The sequence below is a fragment of the Onychostoma macrolepis genome, chromosome 06 (genome assembly GCF_012432095.1).
Source record: "Onychostoma macrolepis isolate SWU-2019 chromosome 06, ASM1243209v1, whole genome shotgun sequence".
In the NCBI taxonomy this organism is placed as follows: Eukaryota; Metazoa; Chordata; class Actinopteri; order Cypriniformes; family Cyprinidae; genus Onychostoma; species Onychostoma macrolepis.
The window spans coordinates 1,804,367-1,832,338 of NC_081160.1; the positions used below are offsets into that span (position 1 = coordinate 1,804,367).

The following is a 27,972-nucleotide window of genomic DNA, read 5'->3' on the forward strand; positions in this document are numbered from 1 at the left end:
TCACTAAAATGAACTGTAAGTCAGCAAATATTTTACACAGAGACATGAGAAATATATCTATAGAAAGCTTGACATGTGTTCTCTTAAATGAAGTAAGTCTTACCGAAAACAAATATTCTGTGATAAAGTAATCCTTATGAAACCAACTACAGGTCCAGTTTTTCCATCTGGTCTCATTATCTCTAATTAGGTCACGCCCACGCGCTGCTCGCGCTATTGATATTACAAATCTCCACGCGAGCCACGCAGCATGTAAATGCCCACACCACCGTAAACAAAGCAGCAACACGTTCATCTCGGATACTTTTCAGTTTTGGAAGAACACACTGTGAGGAATAAGCCTTGTATTTACCTCAGAAACGCGCTGAGAGGAAAAAGCCAGTATGTACCCCAGAAGACGCGCTGAGAGGAAAAAGCTTTGTTTACTTCACAAACAGAACGCGCAGCTGGAGCCAGCGGAGGATATCTTTTATACCTAGTAAGTAATGTTTCTTATTGGCATTAGATAATGTGTTGTTGTGACATAAACTTGAACCCATTTACTAGTTGAACTTTTCCCAAACTATAACTCCAGACTAAAATGTGTGAAATCGAGTGCAACATTTTGAAATATGATAGGCAACCTTTCATTGCATTTAAATGTTTCACGACGTGAGGATAGTTATATGTTCTATAAACAATGATATAAAAGTAATGTCTAAGAATGTTTAGACAAATCTTTACTGAGAAATAGACTACTCTTGTTTGCAAATACCTGCTCAAACATGTTTATAATGAGCTTAACAATAATAATTTAATTTCTCAGTTATAAAATGTTGTTTTTGTATTATATGATAATGCATGCAAATCATGTGTATCTATGTTATAAAATCACGTGGGTAATATTGGTGATTGCTAATTTAATAATATAGTTGCTCCTGATAAGCCTGTCAACATGCTCCTTAATTTATTAATTTATTTTAGTTTGTGTGTGTGTGGGGGGGGGGGTGCTTTATTTTGAATAGTAAATATAATGTTACTGTTTTTGCTGTACTTTGGATCAAATAAATGCAGGCTTGGTGAGCTGAAGACACTTTATAAAAAAACATTACAAATCTTACTGTTTAAAAAATTTGACTGGTAGTGTATGTATTGTCACCATGTTTGCTTCGTCTTTGTCCGTTCATTGTGTTGCTCACGTCTGTTTTGTGTTTTCTCATGCAGTTTCTGCTGACTCCCGTTTTCCTGGGTTCCAGTTTCCTGCTACTATTTTGGATATTGCACCCACAATGTCTTGACTCTTCTGTTGTTTATTGTTTGTTTGTTCCTAATAAACTGTTTAACTGCACTCGCAAGTGAATCTCAAGTTATTTTATGTGATAGTTATATATATATATATATATAATATACACATTCATTTTTTCCTCGCATTCTTTCTTGTAGCAATTCCCTCTCAGTCACAAACCTGACTCAATGGCTCATTATGCGGGTCTTTGTCTTCTCAGCTGTGAATCACAGCATTATCCAGGATAGTTCACGCCCTCTCGCATAGACCCTTTCTACCCAAAAAGTGACTTGGAAAATTTAAATCAATATATTGTTTTCTCTGAATGAGTGAGTAAGATCATTCAAAAATTCTAGGCTACAAGATCCAGTTCTCAAAAGTCTTGCGAACAAATGTTCTGTATGTGTTTTATGGCCTTATTTCAGTTACTTTCAAATTTTAGTTTTTCTCTAACCACACAAAAACGTTGTTTTCTCAAAAAAGCAATCACATACGTACATGCTGTTCACATATTATTGTAGCCCAGTTTGTGCTGAATACAGTGTTTTTAGACTTTAGCCATTAAAACAAATGTCAGGGCATGTCAAAACTTCTCTGGGGCCCCAAAACACCCTCAGACCCCAGAGGGTTAATGATGCTTCATTGCACACTTTGTTTTATGAAGCTATGGCAAAAAGTCAATAATCGCCCCCTTACAGTGGATAACCTTCAGACCCTAAGAGCTTAGAACTCTCACACCTAACCACCCGATTACCATGAAAGTCACCACAGCCCTACCTCCACCAGGAAAGTTCATAAGATAGGATGTGTATACGAAAAAGAGATGGAGACGTGTGCAGTATCTTACTAGATGGAAAAAGGAGTATCTTCACAACATTGCTGCTCGGCAATGCTGGCAAGCTCCAAAGAGGAAGCTTCAAATTGGTGACATAGTCATAGATTCAGATGAGACCTTGCCTCGAAACGAATGGAGACTAGGTCAGATCATAGACACTGTAAGTAGTCCAGATGGACTGGTAAGGACAGTCACTGTAACACTTGGTGACAATAAATTGAACAAGAAAGGAGAACGGATCAACAAAGTATCAATAGCAGAGAGACCAGCTCAGAAGTTGGTCTCATTATTAGAAACTGAGTGAACAGATCTTTAAAAGGACTCTATTATACATTATATTCACTAGTGTTATTATTGGTGAAATTATTAATGTTTGTGACAATAGCCCCTTTCACACAGTAATACCAGTAAATTGCCATAAAATTACCGGAACGACTTTACCAGTAAATTTTTAAAAAAGCACTGTTCACACAGGCAATGACGTTCCATCTTTTTCCCGGAAAAATGCCACTCACACATCGGTTTCAAATTACGGGTAAATTTTGTGACATCATTAACCAGAAATGATCTCTAAACGGCTGCGCCTCCCAGTGTTGGTGTTTGTAAACATGAGGGCTTTTCACGCTTGAAATTGTTAACCCTGGGTCTTTCTAAACCCTGGATAAGCGGAATCCTGGGTTATCTGTAATCACGTTTCACACTGCTCATACTATGCCTGGGGTTAACTGTTAACCCTGGGTATTCATTAACAGACGTTTCACACGGTACATTCCTAAACCCCGGTTAACGTTCTTATTTGCATATTTGTGGTGTCACTGTCTCTGACTGGACGAACAGAATTTATCCTTTGCTGAGACTTCTGCGTCTTCATGAAGAGCGCAGGTCATGGTTGCTTAGCAACAGCAGACGCCATGGGAGCGCAAGCTACAGCACTTTGGAAAGGAGAAAGCGGTGCGCTTAGCGTTTTAAACGCGTTTTAAAAGCGGTGTTTAGAACGACGATAACCCGGGGTTAAGCGCAGTGTGAAAAGCCCTATGGAGGGGTGAACGGGGTCAGTGTTTTTGTTGATGCTTTCATTTTTGTGTCAAATGTTCACATTCATGCAGCGCTTTTGTCCCAGAGACATCATATTAGACGACTTCAACCGAACTACACAGCGCGGAGTAAATGCGTCATCTGCGTCAGAATGTTGACCAATGATTGGTCTAGAGTAGACGTCTTATGTCAGCGTGTTCTGAACTCGTTCACACACAACAGAATTCCGGCAATTTACTGGTAATGTTACAACTTCTTATACTAGAAATTTTCAGAATGAATTTACAGGTATGTGGTGAGTGGGGCGGGGCCGAGAGCCGTGGGAACGGAGCGAGGCCAGTGGAGTTAATGATAATGAGCGACACCTGCGCCACTCACCAGTCTCGAGTCCCACAGAGGAGCTCCGGAAGGATAAAAGGAGGAGTGACGACAGTGTACGACGAGAGAGGACCAGGCCTGGACTTTTATTTATGTTGTGTGTGCGGCAGTCGTCCGTGAGGGGCTGCCGCTTTAATTTTATGGATTTTATTAAAACCTTGTTTGAATGTTCGCCGGTTCCCGCCTCCTCCTTCCCGATCTACGAACTGTGTTACACGGTATTTTTGAAAAGGTGCTATTTATCTCTTTACAGCTATTTACCGGTAATTTTCCAGTAAAGTCTGTGTGTGTGAAAGGGGCTATTGATTCCAGCAGTAATGAAAGGGAGAATGCGCTGATCGTTACGGTTCACTGTGGTTTCACACAATTCGGTACCACACAGAAATCTCTTTAAAGATCTTTGACTGTGAAGTGTTTTTCTTGAACTTGATGTTCCTGGAATTCCCATGTGGTTTTGTGTTATTAAAAGATCTAACAATCAATGAGCGCCTTTCTAAACCTTGTTGCACAGATGCTATTGTTAAGATGAGGGGCTCACAAATTAATAAATTTTATATTTCAGTTTCCCATTAACTAATTTCTGTGGCAGTCTTTAAGGCCAAACACAGTACTATTTTACAAAGAATTATATAATACACTCAGGGCTGTCACCGACACCTGTCATCATCCAATCAAAGCCACCCCCTCATGCAGTATACGTAGAGGAAAGCTGCGGAATCCTCTGCCGGCTGGTCGCTCCCACTTCACAGCAAGCAGCACACAAGAAAACAAACAATCTACCTGAGACATGATCAATAAGGGAAGCCGTCTTTCACTATTGTTAAATAGAGAAAAATCTTTTACATTTAAGTAACTTCTAGCTATTGTTAACCTTGGACCTTATTCTTGAAACACAAAATAACTGCGTTTTTGAACAAATCTAGTGAGATCAATGATTCAATGACCCATTCATAAAGACAGTCACTTGCTTCGTCCCTAAATGAATCAGCCATTTGAAAGAATCAGTTGAATGAATGATTAAGCTTCATCAGTTTTTACTTTCAGTTTATTTATAATGAATTGACTTAAGAAGGTTAAGAAGTTCACCAGCATAACTCTTGCGCAAAGTTTGCACGTTGATTGTGTGATATCCATCGGCTCACTTTCATGGTTTAAAACAGAAATATTTCCAATATTGTAACTGTTACGTCCTGAGACACATTTTATTTGATTGGTCTGTGTTTTGTGGTATGCTTTTGTGGGATTATAAATTTATTTAAATGTTTAATTTAGATTCCAATGTAATAGTGTACAAACTGAAGAAGTTATATACATTGTATTTAGCATTTATGGTGAAGATGATGACATCAGATGAACGATTCAAGAGGTCCCTGCCAGTTCCTGTTCTCTTATTGTAAGTCTAATGAGCCAGACGACGGAGACTCTTGCCTTTTGTTTGTAATTGCTCTTGATGCCCCTGCCCCAATCTTTGGGCAGTTAGGCTGATTAGATTAGGAGTGGTTAAATGGGGCAGTATGCTATACCTGAATACTTCATTTGCATGTCTTAAGGTTGTCACCCAGGTGCTTGGGTTCCATTCCTAAGCACTGCCCCCTAACTACAATGTATCACTGCTTTAAGTTAGACTTGGATGACTACAGCGACGCACAGCGAGTTCTCAATAAACAGTAACTTCTGTATGAAAGATAATACTGCTGAAGATACAACCCGAAGTCTCCTGGTCTTCACTTCTGAGTTGCCTAAACTTTAGAAGATAAAAGTTCACAACAGATGGTGCCGTGACCCGGATAGAGTTCCAGCTTCCTCACCTGAATCCAGATTGAAAACTTCAAGCTCAAACAAAGATCTGCTTCCAGACTGCATCTTTTGGAATCCAGCGAAAACTTCAAGCTGAACAAAAGATTTCCAGACTGAATTTTTCTCTCAACCAAGGTTGTGGTGAGTGCTGTCTCTAATCCAAAAGAACCTTTAAGACCAGTACAAATTTAGTTATCCTCTGCGCCGACAGAGAAGAGTTAACAGACAGCTGTAGGGTTTGGTTAACTAAGTTTTCCTCTAAAAAAATGAACTTTTAGAGATGAAGTTACCCTCTGTCCAGGCAGGGAAGTTTAGCATCAAGTGCTAATATTGTTTTATCCTCTGTTCTGTGTAGGCAGGGAAGATTGGCATTTACGTGCTAGTTATTTTGGTTTATCCTCTTTTCACAGAGAAGGTTAGCATTTCAGGCTAATAATTTTGGTTTATCCTCTGTCCTTGTAGGCAGGGAAGTTAAGTGTGACGTGTTGGTAATTTGGAAAGTTAACAATGGTTAAGCTGTGTTAACAAATGTACCCTCTGTTGATCAGAGAAGTTTTTAGTGTTTTTGATTGTGTGGTAACAAAGTTAACAATAGTTAAGCTGTGTTAACAAATGTACCCTCTGTTGATCAGAGAAGTTTTAGTGTTTTTGATTGTGTGGTAACAAAGAAACTCACAAGATGGTTAGAAGGAATGCTAGGCTGATTCAAACAACAGAAAAGGATGGTCTTGCGACTCCATTGTGGTCAGATAGTGAATTCAAAACACTGTTAGGGGAACAAATGAACCTAATAATCACTGAGAAAGTTAGACAAGAACTAACGCAGAAATATGAGATCCATCCAGACAAGACTTGGTCTGTAGATGAGTGTAAAAAGGTATTAGGAGCATGTGTTCGCAAGAACAATGTGAAAGGTATTATCTGCTGCCACAGAGAATTTGGTTTAGCGCTAGCTACACAACAGTCTCAGCGTAACTCAGAGCTAGAGAAACAGAACAAAGAGCTCCGTGCTAGAGTATCCTATTTTACTAAGAAATTGAACCACAACAAAGCTTCAGCAAAAACTGATGTGGAAGAAGTTAGTCAACCGAATGACAATTATCCTGACTTACAAGCTTTCTTTGAAAGAGATGTAATCATCCAATCAGTAATTGATGTGCCTGTAGATTCAGTGAAGGTATGTGGCGCTAAGAGACGATCTCAAGGAATTGAGGGAATTGAAAGTGTTGCTCCCAACTCTTCTGTTGTGCAAGTACAAACTGTTGCCAAAACACTAGGACCTAAAGATATAGAGAGACTGTCCCAGAGCTTACCCTCAGCACGCACAGATTTTTCTGAATTTAGAAGAGCATTGATCAACAAAATCGTCTCTACGACATGTCGTTAGCAGAAGTCACACAGCTGATGTCACAAATTCTAACTGAATCTGAATTCAACAGTTTTGAGTCTGCTGTTACTTCTGAACTACAACATGCCAGTAGAGACGATTTGAGAGAAGGTGTTTTGAAAATTCTAAAGAATATCATAGGACCCAAGATAGACTGGTCCAGAATCACTAACTGTGTGCAAAGGAAAGAAGAAACTGTGAGTGAATACACTGAAAGGTTTTGTCAGTCAGCTGTAACTTACAGTGGAATAGTGGATGATTCTGAAAGTGTGCTTGAAGACAAAGGACCACTAGTTCGAACATGGTTTGATGGCCTTTTATCAGAATACAGATCAGCTTTGCCATTCTTAGATCTAACATGGTCCACTGGAAGCTTGCAAAACAGCTTGGACAGCTTAGCTACTTGGGAAAGAGACTCTGATGTTAAAGCCAGAGTAAAGATTGCAGCAGCGTCCTTTAAGGTTAACACAGAGAACCGACAGAAACGTAAGTGTCCTAAGAAGGATGGCAGTTGTTATTACTGTGGTAAACCTGGACACTGGATGAAAGAGTGTAGGAAAAGCAAAAAGACATTAGGAGAAATTAACAGCTTTACTCAGCTTCTACTCAGTCTACTCAGTACTCTGAAGCAGCCCCTCCCCGCTTCACCGAACTGTTGGAGCAGTTTGCTCAGGTGTTAACTGTTAGGGCTGTGAGTGCTTAATTCCCCAGTAATGTACAACAAAGCTGAAAGATTCTTTGTAAATAAAACTACAGGAAGGTTACTGTCACTTCCTTCCATTGAGAGAATGCTAGTTAAGTACACTCACAGCCTTCAAAGCTATACTACAGCACACCACAGTCACTCACCTATCCTCTCTGGGTTATGATGTTTGTTATGACTGATGTTCCATTAGAGGATGGAGATGTCACACACTAAAGTTTGCACACCACCTACAGGGATAGGTTAGGACACATGGACCAGTGAGGAGCCGCAGGGAAGAACCGGATGCAACAGGCTTCGGGGGCCAACCCTGTGGTGAACACACCCTCATAGGCCTTCCCCATCCACTAGTCCACCCTCACCTCACTGTTCTTTAGGTGTCACAGGAATTAAGAAATAGGGAAAGAAGGAACAACAATAGCAGACGCAGATTGAACAGAGGATACAACCCTAATGTTTGTAGTCTTTAGAACAAATACTGCTGTCTTTTGTTTTCTTTCTTCCTCTGTGCAGATACCACTTGATGGCTGTTCCAAGACCCATACGCGCTGACCTCCTCACCTGCGTATGAAGCCACAACCTCTAAAAGACAACGAGACCCACTGCCGAGCCAACTGTCACGGAAGACAGAACAAAGAAAAAAAAATACACAACGCAGAGAATCACATACGAGAACTTCAGTCATCCAGCAACATGATCAAGACATTCTTGATCTTTCAGCAAAATTACACCTGATGGCTGAAGATAATTCTTCATGGTTCGGAAACCTGTTAGTATCAAGTGTTTCATGCAACAAATGACTCACGCCCATCACGAGAAATGACAGTTCCAACCAGAAAAGACTATTAAGAACTTCACGGAGCTGCATGTTTGTTTCTGTGTCAGCATGCAGTTCGTCCCTACAGACAATCAACACAGAACAAGTGCTATGTGCCTGTAACGATCACATGTTACAAGAATGAACTTTTAAGTGTCTAAATTTGTATTTTGTGAGAGTTATTAGAACTCTCAAAGGGGGAATTGTGGGATTATAAATTTATTTAAATGTTTAATTTAGATTCCAATGTAATAGTGTACAAACTGAAGAAGTTATATACATTGTATTTAGCATTTATGGTGAAGATGATGACATCAGATGAACGATTCAAGAGGTCCCTGCCAGTTCCAGTTCTCTTATTGTAAGTCTAATGAGCCAGACGACGGAGACTCTTGCCTTTTGTTTGTAATTGCTCTTGATGCCCCTGCCCCAATCTTTGGGCAGTTAGGCTGATTAGATTAGGAGTGGTTAAATGGGGCAGTATGCTATACCTGAATACTTCATTTGCATGTCTTAAGGTTGTCACCCAGGTGCTTGGGTTCCATTCCTAAGCACTGCCCCCTAAATGTATTTAAAACTACAATGTATCACTGCTTTAAGTTAGATTTTCGATGACTACAGCTACCGACAGCTTGTGTTCTCAATAAAAGAATACTGCGGAAGATACAACCCGAAGTCTCCTGGTCTTCACTTCTGAGTTGCCTAAACTTTAGAAGATAAAAGTTCACAACACTTTCTTTTGTTGTTGTTCTTTTCTTTTTTTTTTCATGTCTACTGCTGTCACTGTCGTGGAGGTGATTGGATACACCTGTTGCTGGTTTGTTACCCATTCAACTCGGCTCCACTGATTGGCTGCACTCAGGAGGAAGCAGCATAAAGCCAGCACTGTCTCAGAGCAGAGGGTGAGGGTGAGGGTGAGGGTGAGGGTGAGGGTGAGGGTGAGGGTGAGGGTGAGGGTGAGGGTGAGGGTGAGGGTGAGGGTGAGGGTGAGGGTGAGGGTGAGGGTGAGGGTGAGGGTGAGGGTGAGGGTCCTGTCACGTGGACTTCTTTTCTCTGGCTCCAGCTAACTTTGTTTTGTTGCTGTTGAGTGCTAACCATTGGTGCTACTGTGAATTTAGTTGTAGATTTGTACACTTGTTTAGGATTTAAGAGTTTTGTAAGGAAACTTGTAGGGAGGTGGGTGCCTTTTTTCTTTAATTGCTTTTCTCCTGGTTATCTGGGTAGTCAAGGAGTTAGGGAAGTTAATTTTGCTATTCATTTGTTTTTGGTTTATGTATAGGTAAGTTATGTTTAAAATTGAGTTAGAACTCTTTTGTTTGTTATGTTGGCCTTTGCCCTTTTCGTTTGGAGTTGTGTTATTGGGGCTGGAGACAAAAGGTCCCTGTGCTTTCTCTCTCCCAAAGTTTGTTACTGCTATGCCCATTACCTCTAGACAAAAAGAGGGCTAGCACGTAACACAACGTAACCACCTCCCCCTAACCCCCATGGAAAGGGTGTAGTTTAATTCCACAGCTGGACATTTTTAAACATTGATCAGTACAGAAACTGGTGACTAACCCAGACTTAATCCAAACATTTTTGTTGTGTTCAAAAAACACTTTTGTACTGATTTTACGAATTTTAGTCTTCAGAATGTCTTCTGTGTCGTTAATTTCAATTACATGAATAACAGCATTTATGAAACGCTTCTCTGTGCGTTTACAGCATATTTGATAGTACAGTATAAGCATATTATTAAGCATGTAATGCACAGCAGCTCCACCGGAGGGAGCAGAGAGCTGCGTTCAGTGTTGCCAATATAGAAATTTTGTTGCTAGATTTACGTGGAAACTCTTCACAAATGTTGCCAAATAATCAAGTCTGCTGAAATCTCTTCTTCTTGAGCTGACAGAAACATCAGTATCAATATAAACAGACACACATGAACCAACACACTGAATACAGGGACAGAATTTAAATGTGTGAATACAGGAGAAGCTCTGACATCACTGTAGTTCAGTGAGAAATTCAGAGAAAGTGAAACTAACTTGATCAACAACAATATGGACACCTGAAACCATCAAACTCTTTAAACAACAGAATATTGAGTCGTTCAAAGTCCCTTGTGGACACATACTGATACTCACAGGTAAGTGATAGAAATATAAGAGAGATTGTCCTGAACAGGTTTCTGGTGGCAGTGGTCTGGTTTAGTAGGGTTTATGTCAGACTGGAATAAGTTGAACAGCAACAGGTTTAAGTGTCAAATCCTCAGCTGCTTTAGTTGTTTACTGCAGTGAAATGCTATCAAAATTGTATCAAAAGTTTGTAATTTGATTGATTGTAAAGCAAAGTTTGGTGTTTCTGTCATTTTGTCACACAACATAAAGTCTAAAGAAACAGGAAATACATGACCTGCAGAAAAACTGAAGACAAACCTGCTACATGATACGTTTTATTAAATATATTTTATATATACAACAGTGTGTGTGTGTGTGTACTTTGTACTTTCTTTAATCTAAACAGTAGGTTGTAGTTCAAATTGTTCAGTGAGTTCATAAGTAACTGTCTCAGATGACACAATCATTTCTTACATGTGATTTAACCAATTTTATGTAACTATTTATTTAGCTGTCATGATCTAATTTGGTTTTATGTTTTAAGTCTAAAAAAGAGAAAATAACTTTTACTGTAAAATACAATATTTTTCTTGAACATCTTTGAAGAGATAAAGAACAATGGCAGAATCTTCACCAACATCAACAAAAACAAGAAAAAACAGGAGACAGAGTATTGAACATGTACCATGTAAGTCAATAACCTAGAAAAACACTGAGTGTATGAATGACTTTTACTCTTCTCATATAATATTTAATATGTACAGTTCAGTAATGTACAGAAGATAATGACATAATTTCAGCTTAAATCAGTAATTCTTGTCCATATATTTATTTATTTGGTAATGAACATTTGGTGCAATAAGTTTTACATTAGGGTTCATTTTGAAATAATGTCCAACTGACTGTATGTGATCTCTTACATATTTGAGTTTCTTCACCACTCTTTGTCTCTAGACACTCTTTACATTCAACCAGCTTCATGAGGTGCATCATGGGATTCTTTATAAACAGTATTGAAGGAGTTCACACTAATTCTAAATAATGTCTCTTTCCAGTCATGTCATCCTCCATTAGTTCACTGACTGAGGAGCTTCAGTGCTCGATATGTCTGGACGTGTTCACTGATCCAGTCACGACTCCATGTGGACACAACTTCTGCAAGACCTGTCTGAATAAGTGCTGGGACAACAGCCAGACCTGCAGCTGTCCATACTGTAAAGAAACATTCAAGCAAAGACCTGATCTCAAGATTAATACCACACTCCGAGAGCTCATAGATCACTATAAAAAGAAAAGTTCTGAGAAAAAGCCTGAAGTTCTGTGTGACATCTGTGAGGAAAGAAAGCTGAAAGCCCTGAAGTCGTGTCTGGTGTGTCAGAGCTCTTACTGTGAAACTCACCTGGAGCCTCATTTGAGAGTGGCAGGTTTAAAGAAACACAAACTGATGGATCCTGCGAGTAATCTGGAGGACTATATATGTCAGAAACATGAGAGACCTCTGGAGCTGTTCTGTAGAGATGATCAGACATGTGTGTGTTCGATCTGCAATGTGAAATACCACAAGAACCACAACACTGTTTCTATAGAAGAGGAGAGTCAAGAGAAGAAGGTAGAAAACACTGACAAAACTGCTTTTACAAAGTTCATATCATGAAGAATCAAATTTTTAATTTCATCTTGTGAAAAAAAAAAAAAAAATATATATATATATATATATATATATATATATATATATATATATTTTTTTTTTTTTTTAAACATATTGTAAATTTCCTCAGAAGACAGTACATCTGTTATGATAAATGTGTCTGTGTTGTTCTCTCTATAGATTGAACTGATGAAGACACAGAAAGACATGCAGCAGATGATCCAGAACAGAATCAAGAAAATTCAAGAAATCAAACACTCAGCAGAAGTCAGAAAAGTGAGTTCAATTAATTGAAATTAAATATGTTTTACGTAATTTAGTTGCATCTTTACAAGTGTCCTGATATACAGTCCAGACTTTTCACAGTTTGTGTCACTCAGCTTGTCTGTGCTTTGTAGCAAATTAGCTGAAAAGGGAAATACCCTGTATGTATAATTAATTATAATGGCTTTCTGAATTAACTGTAGCAGAAATAATGTTACAGTTATTTGAATGAATGAATGATGCATTTATATAGCGCTTTAATTTGTATTGCTGTACACCCAAAGTGCTTTGCAATCATGTCGGGGGGTCTCTCCTCAACCACCACCAGTGTGCAGCATCCACAGCACAATGGTGCCAGTGTGCTCACCACACACCAGCTAGGTGGAGAGGAGAGAGAGTCATAGAGCCAATCAAATCAAATAAATTAAATTCATTACATTTATATAGCGCTTTTCTAAGTACTCAAAGCACTTTACATTGTGAGGGGGGATCTCCTCATCAACCACCAGTGTGTGCAGCATCTACCTGGATGATGCGACGGCAGCCATAGTGCACCAGAACTCCCACTACACACCAGCTTATCGGTGGAGAGGAGACAGAGTGATGAAGCCAATTAGTAGATATGGGGATGATTAGGAGACCATGATGGTCAGAGGCCAATGGGCAAATTTGGCCAGGATGCCGAGGGTAACACCTCTATTCTTTTCGAAAGAGTATAGTGTCCCCATCACTATACTGGGGTGCTAGGACCCACACAGACCACAGGGTGAGCACCCCCTGCTGGCCTCAATAACAACTCTTCCAGCAGCAACCTAGTTTTCCCAGGAGGTCTCCCATCCAGGTACTAACTAGGCTCAACCCTGCTTAGCTTCATTGGGTGACCAGGCAAGAGCTACAGAGTGATAGATGCTGGCTGTATGAAAGAATAGCTTTCCTACTGTATACAGTACTAGCAATAACTTAGAATGTAGCAAGATCGACCTTCAAACTGTGAGCAGCAAACACAATAATAAACAATACTATGACTAACATACTACTAAACTAAGCAAAACACATACATACACAATTAAGAGAAGTAAAGAAAGAGAGAGAGAAGAACAAAGACTGGCAATGTTTAAAATCAGTGAACCTCAACCTAATGAGAACCATCAGAGAATCAAAATCACCTTAATAAAAGGAGTTAAAACTTAGAAACACAGCTAAATAGTTGATAAACGGTTACTTGCACTGGCTTTGTTGCTGAACAAGAGTCCAGATGCATGTACAGAAGATTCTTCATGAGTTCTTTAGGAGTGAGCTGGAAGCTTTCCTCAGGTTCTTCCAAAGATCCAGAGATCCAAGGTCCACAGAGAATCGACAAAGTTACTTGAAGATAAAACTGCCAGAAGATCAGACTCAATTGAGATTAATCTTGGAGAGTGTCTGTCTCAAAGGGATTGAGCCCTGATTGATGAACACAGCGTGTTGATTCCGGAAAATTGCTGGAAAATTGCCAGAGTGCCTTCTGCGTGAACGCAAACACGACCCGGGATTGGACCCGGGAACGATCCCGGGTTGGGGACCTAGTAACATTGCCAGGATCAGTCCCTGAATGAGCGCTGTGTGAACAAAAGCTGGATCAATGCCGTAAAGGGTGTGTCGTAGTGATGACACTTTATCGAGCGACTGTTTTACCGGGTGTTTTGAAGGCAGATCAACTTTCACAACGAAAAATGTGTAAACTGGAATCAAGCAGAGATCAGGGAGCTCCTCACTAACCGCGCTGAAGCTGAAATTGTTCGTCAGTTTAGTGAAATGGTACACGTCGCATTATACATGTCACATGAAATGTCACGTGTCTTTAAGGGATCTTTACAGGTTGTGTGTGAACGCATGCTCAGATTCCGGAAAATCACTGGCAGTGTGAATGAACCAAAATCAGACCATCCTGGCACAAATCACGGAACACATTTTCCATGTATTTTCCGGAATGGCTGTGTGAAAGAGGCTTTTGTTTTGCCCAACACCTTCTTTACATGTTTATGGGGGTCTGGTGGATTTATGCAGTATTAAAGCAAAGTTTAGTAAAAAGAATAAGATGCAACATCCTATACCCCATTATACAGGGATAACAAGAGGATCATTTTGAGTCATGCCAGGGTTGGAGAACATTATGGCAAGAATACAAGCATTTAAAACTTCACTAGCGCAACTACAAATTTATAACTAAGATAATATAACCTAGGGACATTCATACAACACAGGAATACACTGTATACATTTTGGGACAGTTTGTGAATAAATGGAGCCAATGTGCTTTCCTATGTTTATCGTGGGTCCTAAGTCTTGTCTGTGCCACATGAGTAGTGGCCAAATGGTGATGGAGGGGATGCGTCCTTTCTCCCCCGGGAATGCCTTTGAAGCTCAAAGAGAAGGCTGAAAACTGTCCTGGTTAGCATCAGTAAAGATAGCAGAGGGGATAACGATCCTTGAGCAAGATGTTAAAAATGATACATGCAGGCATCAGGCCTGTCATTTTATTGTAAAAGGGAAGAGGCAAAGTTTGCCATTACTGAGACATGATCCAGCATCGGCTACAGTTTGTTCCAGACAGACTGTCAGTTTACAGCCACTCTTTCTGCAGGTTACATCGTTACACCAGTAGGTGGCAACAAGCAACTGTCGTTATGAGTGAGTCATTGATAGAGTCATTCATTCAAATGATTCATTCAAAAAATGCATTCATTCAGGAAATAATTACTTTACTACGGAGCTCCTAAAGGGACCTTTGCAAAAAAATAAAAATACAAAGACTTTTGCGTGTGCATGAGAAACTTTTAACATGCACATGCACTGCAATGTCTGGTTTATGTAAGCTATAACCTATTTCCTTTGTGCATCACTGCAATTGTACTGTGAAGAAAACAAGAGTATGGGTGCACATGAATTAATAAAACCTATTTGCTCAAACTTTGGCTTTTTTTAGGGCAGTATACCTCTAATATCATGGCTAATGTATGTCCACTTTAACACACCCTCTGTGATGGCTCAATATAGCTGTGAGACAGACAATTCAAAAACTGATTCATAGGTTGATCCTGGACAGACTGACAGTTCATGATCAGACAGATTGACAGAAACGGGCAAGACGGAGAGTTCAAAATCAGCATCTAGACAGACAGACAGATCACAATCTGAACAGAACAGGAACAGAGTTTGGAGATGGCCTCATCGGCCAGTTCAGAGCAAAGCAAGAGTTCACTGACGGCCTCCATAGCCTTGACAGGACAGGCAGAGAGTTCACTGACGGCCTCCATTCATAGACATGGTCATACACAGGCAGGGTCGATCATCAGCAAACAGATATGTATAAGGCAAGACAAAGAGTATTCCTAGGGCTGGCCTAGGTCATCGATCGGCGAACAAAATCCAGAGGGCTTGACAACAGGGGTAATCCAGAAACATGAGCAATAGTCCAGATGAGGTACAAACAGAGTCCGAGCAGCGAGACAAGGGTTAATCGAAGATACACAGGCAGGAAACAGGAAACAAGGCAACACAAAATGACTAGACTTACATAGAACTAGAAACTAGGCTCCTTAAAGCAGCTATCGCTAGGTGAGTGATAAACGCAGATTTGTGAAAACACAAATAGTGAAAACAATGCCCGCGAATCATTTCATAATCCTGCTTTTTTTGGCTGTTGACGTTATTAATGTGTTTTAATGTCTGAAATAATTTCACCACCACCAGCACATCTAGTGTTCCCTTACAAAAATTAGCCATGATTTTAACACCAATAAAACCAAAAATCATGGTGCTTGCAGCCATGGTAACAGCAAATTAACTTTGGCTTTGTTACTTCAAATAATAATTTACAAAGAAGTATTATTATAATTTTTGTGGTTATAAAAACAGACCTAAGCCAACAATAACCTTTAATTACTTAAAATGCATTATATAAAAACAAAGAGGCAATAATGATTGGTTGATTAATAATTATATGGTTTCATCAAATAACACTGTTAAAATAGCCTACATAATCTAGGCTAATACAAAATAATTTATGTACATTACATTTTATTACAAATGCCTGCAAAGGGAGCCAAAGGCCTGGTAATTGCTGCTGTTACACTTACAGGACGATCAAGTTCTTTAATATTGACCAAACATTTAATTCAAATATATATTTTTGGCCACCTTTTTGCTATAGATGACACAGAATCTATAATTTCTTCAACAAAAAACATCACAACCCTTACAAAAATAAACCGTGGTTTTATCGTTAGTAAAACAGCTTAATTTTCTTTTGCGTGATTTCTGAATGCTTGAGAATATAAAATCAATCAGACAACTGTATTAATAAAATAATAGCCATAGGTAAATGTCTAGGGCTACAATTGTAATTTTTAAATAATACAATTTATTTATGTACTTACTTTTATATTTCATTTAAGTTCTATTTTGACCCCTATAGTAGGTGTTTTTTTTGTTTTTTTTACTTCCATAATATTGGGGTGCATTGCACCAATGCAATCCTGCTTAGGGCACCCATTTGGCCAGCAGCGGCCCTGGATGAGAGTAGGACTGTTACGATTCCTCGATTAAATTTGAGTACTCGGTTTTAAAAATCCTTGATTGCAAATGCCTATGTCGAGTAATCAGCAAAATACCGGAAGTGGCGCATCCCATGGATGAGAATCCATGAACCGCATTATTAGACTGTTTTCTAAGGCTGCACGATATATTAAACCCATTTAAAATCATAATAATGCATAATACTATTGTGAATTCACAAACACAATGACTCAATTAAATAAATACATGCGATGCAGGTTTGTTATATGCGTTTTAATTATTTACTTGCGTGTAGGTTCAGAGTTCATAGCAGGCAGGATTAAGTGTTCAAAGGTTACCTCTATGGCTGTGCCAAGGTTACTCGGGCACATAGCAAGTTTATTAGTAACATGACAGTCATGAAGTTTAGAGTCCTTGGCTGTGATTGACAAGACAGAGTTAATAGGAAGCCTCCTCGGCTGGATCGGGACAGGAGAAAAGTTGCCGATTCAGGGCTGGACAACGGTTCACGGACAAAGGACGAAGGTTCATAGATGGCCTTTGTGGCTGGTTCAGGGCAGGACGAGGATTTACAGATGGCCTCCATAGCCGTGACAGGACAGGACGAGGATTTACAGACGGACTCCATAGCCATGACAGGGCAGGACGAGGATTCATAGAGGGTTACCACTGACACCTCTGGAGGTTCTGCAGCAGATGCCGCCACCTCTGGAAGTTCTACAGTGATAACATCAGGAAACAGGTAGAGTTTATTTACAGGACGGGTACAGTGGTCATCTACGGTTCCTTCTACCGTGACATGATGGGCTGGACATGCGTTGCTGGGCGCCACCACCACACAAGGAGTTGAAGCGAGCACCGTGTATGCAGCCCAAACACACCAAAAAGCGATCCCCATCATGGGGAACGCTTCCGACAGGAGAATTAGTTCAGGAACAGGAGGGGTTGAGAGCGCTGGTTTAGGGATACCAGCTGCACAGGCTGACACCAGCGGTAGGTCCTCCATGCTGGATGCCAGTCTGGGAGCTTGAAGAACTGACCTCGACGATCTAGGTGCAATAGACAGAGAGTGACAGGACTCTGGATGAATAGCTGTGACATGACGAGACTCTGGACGATCAGCTGAGACATAACGAGACTCTGGACGATCAGCTGAGACATGGCGACACTCTGGACGATCAGCTGAGACATGGCGACACTCTGGACGATCAGCTGAGACATGGCGAGACTCTGGACGATCAGCAGAGACCTGGCGAGACTCTGGGAGATCAGTGAAGACCTGGCGAGACTCTGGGAGATCAGCTGAGACATGACAAGACTCTTGAAGATCAGCTGAGACATGACTAGGCTGACAGATCAACTGAGACATGACGAGACTCTAGAAGATCAGCTGAGACATGACGAGACTGACAGATCAGCTGAGACATGACGAGACTCAGGATAATCAGCTGTGACGTGATGAAACTCTGGCAGATCAGCTGAGACGTGACGAGACTCAGGACAATCAGCTGTGACGTGATGAGACTCTGGCAGATCAGCTGAGACGTGACTGGACTCATGACAATGGACTGTGACTGGACTTGATTCATGACAATCAATTGTGACTTGACTTAGCTCAGGAAGATTGACTGTGAAGTGACTTGACTCATGAATGATAGCTGTGACATAACGGGTCGTTGTTGTGTCCGCCATTTTGCGACCAGACTCCGCTGTTGCCACCATTTTGTGAGCGTGCTCTGGTGCATCCGCCATTCCAGTCACAGACGCGGTGTTGCGTTCCACTTCCACGACACCCACAGTAAACAGAGAGTCAGAACACAGCAAAGCATAGTCCATAAAGTCCTTTAAAGTGCAATCAAACTTCCCTTCAGGTAAACATGACTTAATGGGCTCATTTAATCCGAAGCGAAAAACTTCTTTTAATACGACCTCATCAAAGGGTACCCTATAATATAACTCACAGAATTGAGCGACATACTCCTCAATAGATGAATTCCCTTGTCTCAGGTCGAGCAGCTGGTCGAATGGTCCATACCTGGCCAGGGTTCCTTAGAAAAGCCGCTGGATCCTCGTGTGGCCGAATATTCTGTAACGGGAACGAGTTGTGAGACGTGCTGATCCATTTGCAAGGCTTTATTTAGACAGAGACATGGTCATAAACACAGGCAGGGTCGAACAACGGCAAACAGGTATGGCATGGGCAAGACACAGAGTAGTCCTTGGGCAAACGTGGGTCATTGATAAGCAAACATTATCCAGAGGGCTTGAGAAGAGCGGTAGTCCGATAACATGAGCAATAGTCCAAACTAGGTATAAACAGAGTCCGAAACAGAGAGACGAGGGTAATCCAAGATACACGGGCAGATATCAGGAAACAAGGCAATAAACTAGATAAACTAAACTTAGACTTAGAAAACACAGAAGGGCTCCGTAATGTAGCTATCACTGGGAGAGCGATAAACGCTAGACAATACTGGAACTAGACAAACACAGAATGGCTCGGTAAGGAAGCTAACACTTGGAGAGTGCTAAACGCAGAACAATACTCGGACACTAGATCAGGAACTGAATGTGTTTTAAATGGTGTTTGTAATAGCTCTCAGGTGAGCATGTGATTGGTGACAGCTGTGTGATCAGTGCAGCGTGTGATTGATGGCAGTTGTGTGATCAGTGCAATGGATGATGGGGAATGCAGTCCAGTGTGACGTGCAACAGTCTGTGTGGTGCGAGGGTCAATATGAAGGAAGGGCGACCTCCGATGGCGAGTGGACGGAAGACCACGAACCTTATTCGTGACACAAGTAAATGTACTTAGTTACTGTCTGCCTCTGCAGACATTACAGTACATGGGTGTTAGGATTAGGGTTAACACTGCCCCATAATGCTTGCATCGTCTCATTTTGGGTAAAAATAGAAAAATAATACTAAAGTACTTTGTAACGTAGTAACTTTAGTAGTTTTTCAGCAAACTACTTTTTACTCTTACTTGCGTCATATTATTATTATTCAGTACTTTTACTTGTACTCAAGTAAATTATTCCTTAACAAGCAATACTTTTACTTAAATACAATTTCTTAGTGCTCTTTCCACTACTGCCGATTAATCATCAGATTAATCGACCGATAACTCAGTTACCAAATTAATCATTAATGACGGTTCTAGATGAGGGGTCTATGTCCGCACCTGCCAATAACCAAAACTAGCAAGTACAACCCCCCCCAATATTTATACCATGGTTAATGGAAACCTCGAATCAGGCTATTTATTAATTATTTGAATCACACCTTCGGGTGAGAAGTGTGAGAAGATTTCCGCGAGCCATTCCTATCACGAAGCTGATGGTAAAATATGGGATCTATTTGAATTCTATTAAGAAACTGCCACTTTAAAATGCTATGGAGAAAGTCGAACATTATCTAAAAAAAAGGCACAAACTAAAAAGACTGATGAAAAGAGGAGAAAACATAATCTTGCACCAGCACTAACATAATATTAAAATATTTTTAAACTTCTCATGACCACCTTTACTGTAACTTATGTTTTACTGTAGGCTTATTTATTGTGGCAAATTTTGTCTAACTTGTAGAATTTATAGTATATAAATTAAAAATAGATCTGTTAAGGGAATAGAACTGTGGCATGTTGTAGCTATTGTTTCTAAAGGGTGTTGTTTCTCACAACAAATGCAATATAGATGAATAAAAAAGTCATTATTGGCCTGGTAATGATTAATAGGCCTTATTATAACAAATGCTACAGTTAAGAACTATGGTACTTTTTCATAAGAGCAAATACAAGTCAGAATCGAGAGCCAATGGGTTCTAATGATAAGTGATGGAAAAACCCGGCCTTCAGATATTCCAATGACGGCACAGATTAAATCATTAAGAGCCTGATGAACTTTTAAGAAGTAAGAAATAAACAATATCAATATAAGAAAATGTTAATTTAGATTGACTTTCCATGGCATGTTGAATTAGAACATTGTCAAACTATAGCCTAAGTGTCTAAATCATATAAAATACATTATATATCCTATGTAAACAAGTAGGCCTAATTGTTAACTAGCCTATTACTTTATTGCAGCTACACAATCAACCAACTTTGCATGTGTGGTAGATAGCACAAAAGACCATTTTACAAAAATAAACATTTAAGCAAATAAACAAATAAATAAACCTTAAGAGGGAGCATGACCCAGGGTCCACTTCAACCCCCCCAATGTTCAAACCAAAACTACGCCCTTGGCTGGAGGCCACTGAAAAGGAAAAGGAGTTAGAAGTAGCAGCAGGAAATACTGAGGTGTGAGGGCCTGTGTTGCAAGTGGAAGCAGCGGAAGCAGCTTCACACTTGCTTCAGCTGCTGTAGCTGTAAGCCGCGGGAAAGGGGAAGGGTTTGTTACAGTCGCTGAAATGCCTGAGTAGCCTGCAGTGTTGCTAATCCAGCATTTTTGTTGCTAGATTTAGCAACTTCTCAGACTACCCTCGCAACTTGTTTTTCAAAGCACCTAGCAAAAAATGTAGCTATTTAAAAATGTATTTGGCAACTTTTAGCAACTTTTAAAAAGTGATCAAATTATAAAAAGACATGCATTTTCCTCTTATCCACACAAAAAGAAGAAAGTATTGAAACAGCTAGCCAGCCAAGCGGCACATCAGCTGGTTGAGACTTGGAGAGAAGTGCCTAGCAGTACGCACATCACATGTAAATTATGTTGCTATTTGCACTTGTTCAATAATTATAATAATAATGGTTTATATATGATACACCTTAGTTGTTAGTTTGTACCTATAATTGTTAATCAATTACGTACACTGTTGAACTTATTTTCTCGAAAATCAATCTTTTTCATCTTATCTATCCGTCTATCTGAGTGCAATGTGTAATTTAAAATACAGGTAAAATGCTAGTGAAAATTTATACAAAAAATTGGAGTAATTTCATTGTGTATTCTACGCAGTTTTGCATCATGGTTACAAAATGACATCAACCATTTATGTCACAACATTGTTTAGCAACTTTTAGCAACAAACAACCTGCCTTTAGCGACTTTACCTAAAGATTAATTTGCAACACGGCCTATGCCGCTAGCGGAGGCAGCCTTGTGCTAGCGTCTGCTACAGGAGCTGGAGGCATGGTGATTTGCGTGGTGACAAATCGAGTCCACCCCCAAAATCGGGTCCGCTTAGGACCCAAGGCCTATCGCAATAGCTTGTTGTATGGCTAATCAGAGCTACGGTAGCTTGTTGTTTCAAGCTAAAAATAATTTTGCTAAAGCAACATACAGAATGTAATCAACACAGTCATTTACACAATATGTCAGAAACGGTGAAATTCAATCACTTGTAAATTGGTAACTATCAAACTTTTTTTTCTGTAAAAATAAAAATGTATTTAAATGTTATAAAACTAGCAACATCCCATAAATAATGCATTGTAATTAGTTTTAATTTTAATTAGTTATTAATTGTGTATAAGCTGTGGTGTATAAGCTAACCTAACAGGCTAATCGAGTAGCTGTATGCTATGCTAAGACGTGAGCTAACCAAAAAAAAAAACAATAAGGACGAGAAATGTTTGATTTCACAACCTATAGCTTCGGTTATATACTAGCGTATGAAACATGTAATTTAAAAGACATTAATGGTCATTATAACGAAGTTCGAATGACAAAAATCAAAACGCTATTTTGGACTGGTTTTGTGTTTCTATTTGCATCTGATTAATCATAGGCCTCATTTATGTGAAAGTAGGCACCTCATTTTTTGAGTGAAAAAAAGCATTTTTTATGAATAATTTTCACAATATGAGATAAAAAAATTATGAAAATTTGCACTGTTTCTCACACTAGTGTGCTTTAATGTTTAATCAGGAAGCTTACTTTTAAATGCTTTAATTTTGTATTGCAAAACAATGGCCGGCCATTGAAAGTGAATGGGGAGGAATGAAAGTAAGAAAAACAACTAGTGTTCAGGAGCATGTTGTGCTTGCAAAGATAAAGGCCTTGGACCTGTGCATGTGTGGATGCATGCATACTCACGCTATCACACACACACACACACACATCCATGCATACAAACTATTGTGAGTATTACACCTATTTCATCCTACCCTGAACTGCATGCAATATGCTTTTATGATAACTCTCTCTCTCTCTCTCTCTCTCTCTCTCTCTCACACACACACACACACACATACGGTCAAACTGCCTTGTCTTTAGCCTGCATTGACTTAAAAAAAAATATTTTCTTTCATGACATATTCTAGACAAAACATTATGACAATAGGTTTTGAGGCTTTCATGGTCTCACAGAGTACTGGTGCTGTTTTTTTTGTGATCTTCCCCATTCACTTTCAATGGCCGGCCATTTTTGACGAGTGTGACTTTGTGCAATTTTGTACAAAATAAAAGCATTTAAAAGCAAACTTCCTGATTAAACATTATGATATAGCTGTCACGAATCTGGTCTGCACTCCCGGTCACTCACCACTAGAGGTCACCCGCTCACCACATGGACTTTCACACCACACATCACATGGACTCCAATTCCCATCATCCCACTCTGATCACAGCTGTCACCAATATCTCATTGCACCAATCACATGCACACCTGATCACACAGCATCACCAATCACACACACTATTTCAACCCTGGACATTCTCTCCCCCGTTGCAGAGTATTGTATGCATTATCGCTGCCCTACAGAGCCCGTTAGTTTTCCTAGCCTTGCCTTGCCTTGCCCTTGTCGGATTGTGTTTTCTCCTGTCTGGAGAAACGTTTTTGATTACCTCTCCTGTCTCGCCCCTTTGGATTCTGTACTCCGATCGTCGACCCACGCTTGTCTCTGTTTACTCTGTCTCGCCCATATTATACCTGTTTGCCATTGTTTTGACCCTGCCTGTTATGACCATGTCTCTTGCAAATAAAAGTCTGCACATGGATCCGCACGCCTCTCGTCTCGTCAGCCCCGTAACAATAGCATAATGAGACAACAATATAGCATAATGAGAGATTTATAAGCAATTGTTTGGAGTGCGGTCATTTTTGACTGGGAACACCACAAGTGTTACTAGGTGAAATAAAACCCACAAAATTTTTTTACGAAAATTCTAAAAATAGAATTCTGAGAAGTACTTATACCCTGTGTGAACAAAGTCAGTAAGTTTGAGTCCAATGCGATAACATTAATTTGTATTTTTGGGAAAAAGAAAATCTTCTCCGGGTCAATTTGACCCGAACACAACCAGAGGGTTAAAAATAATACTCATTAAAAGTTATTTGAGCCAATGGGATCACTCGGGGTCCTAAGCGGACACGATTTCGAGGGGGGACTCGATTTGTCATGACAGCGCTGTGGCCAGAAGAGCCACGGTGAAAGGCTGAGCCAAAGCAGGAAGCGAGTGAGGCTTTGCTGCGGTGAGATCTGGGGTGCGGACCAGGCTCGTTGAAGGCCTGCTGCTGAGACCCAATGCTCGAGGAGAGCCGGGTCTTGTGAGGGACGATGGTGGTGATGAGGCGAGTTCGGTGGCCTTGCGAGCTTTGCTCGATCTATTGGCCGCACTGCTGGAGTGGATTTAGGAGTGAGGTTGGCTGATTTTCTAGGTGACAAATAGATTGTACGGATCCGCTTCGTTTACCCTCCACGAGAATGATGTGTCGGAATTAATCAGCGTTTGCCTCAGGCTTAAATACTGTCCACTTTCCGATCTGAGGATGCCAGGGAAGAAGTTGGAGGTCTCGCCAGGTGGAGGTGAGGTTAAGCCTCGGCGTCATAAAGAGCATGTGGCTGGTCGAGTAGACCGGCGGCCACGCGATGAAGCCTGGGGCTTGGTGGCGGTGTTTAGCGGAGAAAGAGTGATCCTTGACCAGCAGACTGCGGCAGAGGATCCAAAAAATACTCAGTATAGGTCTTGTTGTTAGACGGGAAATAATGTGAAATAATGGCAAAAGGAGCAAACCGAATGCTGAAAAACTGTCAAGGAACAGAGGAAGGTCTGTTGTGTATATATACAACTCTTATCTTGTTAATTGGGTTGATTACTGATTGTGCTCCTCTTGTGCAAATTAGATTAATTATCTGAACATGCTCCTCCCAAACTTTATTAATAAAACATAATTTCTTGTGCGCACACGAAAGTCTGTGTATTTTTTATTTTAGCAAAGTCCCTTTAGAGGCTACGTACTTTACGTTCTGTTGTGGCTTTGTTTGAAACTCTTTCAGTAGTCGGTGCAAATACAGACAAGCTAACTGACAATAATTTGACTAAAATGTAAGATACTTAATAACTTCTTGTTTATTGAATTGTTGTATAAAAGCAATATCATACTCTAAATTGCACTGTTGGTCTGAATATCAACACAACTGTGATTACCAGATCACTTTTATATTATTTTATTTATGGTTTTGAAGTTTTCTTAAACACAGAAAGAGAAAAAACAAACAAATAATAATAATTTAAAAAAAAAACATCAGCAGCTGAACTGTCTCATTTTGCAATGAATACAGAGCAATTATTGAAAATACTGAAGATGAACACATTTAAAAAAATCATTATTGCTTTATAAACCGGATAATTTACAAAGTAGAGGAAAACAAATATATGGGGAAAACGGAAGGGGGTTACAGAACATACCATCATTAGAAATCATTTGGCGAGCTAAGCTCACTAAAACATAACAGTTTTTGAATAAGTTGAATGTCCATTCCATATGCTCCAACATCAAGATGGCGCCACACATGGCAGCTTCGGTTTGTTGTTCCTTGGTACTTTTCCTGTTTTTGATTGTTTGTCTTAAGCAACGTTTTTCCGATTAGCTTCACTAGAGACGAACTCTTGGACATAAGAAATAGCACACCGGATAACTTTTTGCAGACGTTTGAGTTTAAGGACTCCGCTGCCGAGTATTCATCTGGCAAATCTCTGCTCCCTTGCAAATAAATCAGACTTTTTAAAAATTGCTGCGCTTTGCTTCACGGAAACCTGGCTGAACGGAGCCATCCCGGACAGCGCACTTCATCTAACGGGCTTCCAGCTGTTCAGAGCGGACCGCGTTACTGAGTCATCGGGAAAAACGAGAGACAGTGGATTATGTTTTTATATCAATGAAGGCTGGTGTACAGAAGTGACAATTTTAAAGAAGATGTGCTGCCCAAACATGGAAGCTCTCTTTATTAACTGTAAGCCTTTTTATTCACCTGCGGGAGTTTTCCTCATTTATTCTGGTGAGTGTGTATATTCGTCCTGACGTGCGCGGCTCTAGACCTGTTGGCCGATCAAATCACACACACACAGCAGCGTTACCCGGAGTCTTTCATTATCATTCTCTGTGATTTTAATAAAGCTAATCTCACCCGCGAACTGCTTAAATATAGACAGCACATCACATGCCCCACCAGAGACAGCAATATACTGGATCACTGCTACACTGTTTTAAAGGATGCATACCACTCTGTACCCCGTGCAGCACTGGGACTCTCTGATCACTGTTTGGTTCATCTTCTACCGGCCTACAAGCAGAAACTAAAATCTGCTAAGCCTGTAGTAAGAACTGTAAAGAGATGGACTGTTGAAGCGGAGCAGGATTTACAGGCCTGCTTCGAACTTACTGATTGAAGTGTTTTTAAGGCTGCAGCTACTGATCTGGATGAGCTCACTGACACCGTGACGTCCTACATCAGTTTCTGTGAGGACATGTGTGTACCCACCAGGACTTATTTAACATTTAACAACGACAAACCTTGGTTCAGCACAAAACTCAAACAGCTTTGCCAGGCCAAAGAGGACGCCTACAGGAGTGGGGACAAAGCCTTGTACAAACAGGCCAAATACACACTGAATAGGGAGATAAGAGTGGCAAAGAAAAACTACTCTGGAAAGCTAAAAAAACAGCTTTCAAGCAACGACCCTATATCAGTGTGGAAAGGCCTGAAAGCCATCACTAGCTACAAGACCCCATCCCCCAGCACTGAGGCCAGTCAACAACCGGCTGAAGACCTGAACAAGTTTTACTGCAGGTTTGAAAAGCAAAAGCCTGGTCTGACACCCCACACCCACTCTGACCGTCTCACAACACAGCAATCAACACCCCCTCCCCTACTGTTTCTCAGCCTGTACTCAAGATCTGTGAAGATGAGGTAAGCAAAGTCCTCAGGAGACAGAAAATGAGGAAAGCCAAAGGCCCAGATGCTGTCTCTCCAGCCTGCCTCAAAGTCTGTGCTGTCCAGCTATCATCCATCTTCACATTGATCTTCAACAGATCGCTGGAGCTGTGTGAAGTCCCCTCCTGCTTCAAACGCTCCGCCATCATCCCTGTACCCAAGAAACCTAAAAGCATAGGACTAAATGACTACAGACCTGTTGCTTTAAACGTCTGTGGTGATGAAGTCCTTTGAGAGGCTCGTGTTGGCCCACCAGAAGGACATTACTGGACCCTTGCTGGACCCCTTGCAATTTGCTTACCGAGCAAACAGGGCAGTGGATGGGATTGCACTACATCCTCCAACATCTGGACAAACCAGGGACTTATGCAAGGATCCTGTTCGTGGACTTCAGCTGCGCTTTCAACACCATCATCCCAGACACCCTTCAGAATAAACTGACAGCTTTCTGTATCCACCTCTATCTGTCAGTGGATCACCAACTTCCTGACAGACAGGCAGCAGCTAGTGATGCTGGGAAAACTCACATCCAACACCCGCACCATCAGCACTGGAGCTCCTCAGGGCTGCGTTCTCTCCCCACTGCTATTCTCCTTCTACACGAATGACTGCACCTCTAAAGACCTCTCTGTCAAACTCCTGAAGTTTGCAGACGACACCACAGTCATCGGTCTCATCCAGGACGGAGACGAGTCTGCTGACAGACAAGAGGTTGAGCAGCTGGCTGTCTGGTGCAGTCATAATAACCTGGAGCTGAACACGCTCAAAACTGTAGAGATGATCGTGGACTTCAGGAGAAACCTCCCTGCTCTCCCCCGACTCACCATCATGGACAGCACTGTGGCTGCAGTGGAGTCATTCAGATTCCTGGGCACCACCATCTCTCAGGACCTGAAGTGGGACACTCACATTGACTCCATCGTGGGAAAGGCTCAGCAGAGGTTGTTCTTCCTTCATCAACTGAAAAAGTTCAACCTGCCATAGGCGCATATGACACAATTTTACTCTGCTGTTATTGAGTCGGTT

At 40.7% G+C, this 27,972-nt stretch overlaps 2 protein-coding genes across 7 annotated transcripts in view; both read left to right on the forward strand.

Moving 5' to 3' along the window:
- Positions 1 to 27,972, forward strand: part of LOC131542181 (E3 ubiquitin-protein ligase TRIM39-like) — a 189,591-nt gene that overhangs the window by 126,843 nt on the left and 34,776 nt on the right. The window lies entirely within an intron of this gene.
- Positions 10,249 to 27,972, forward strand: part of LOC131542182 (E3 ubiquitin-protein ligase TRIM39-like) — a 220,923-nt gene continuing 203,199 nt past the window's right edge. For 3 of the 5 annotated variants that reach the window (XM_058778589.1, XM_058778590.1, XM_058778588.1), the window contains exons 1-4: positions 10,249 to 10,344; positions 10,922 to 11,003; positions 11,371 to 11,924; positions 12,144 to 12,239. In XM_058778589.1, the coding sequence (XP_058634572.1) occupies positions 10,934 to 11,003; positions 11,371 to 11,924; positions 12,144 to 12,239 (720 nt within the window). In that variant the 5' untranslated portion in view covers positions 10,249 to 10,344; positions 10,922 to 10,933. Of the gene's footprint in view, positions 10,345 to 10,921; positions 11,004 to 11,269; positions 11,925 to 12,143; positions 12,240 to 27,972 lie in introns of all 5 variants that reach the window. The other 2 variants (XM_058778591.1, XM_058778592.1) reach the window with 2 other exon arrangements.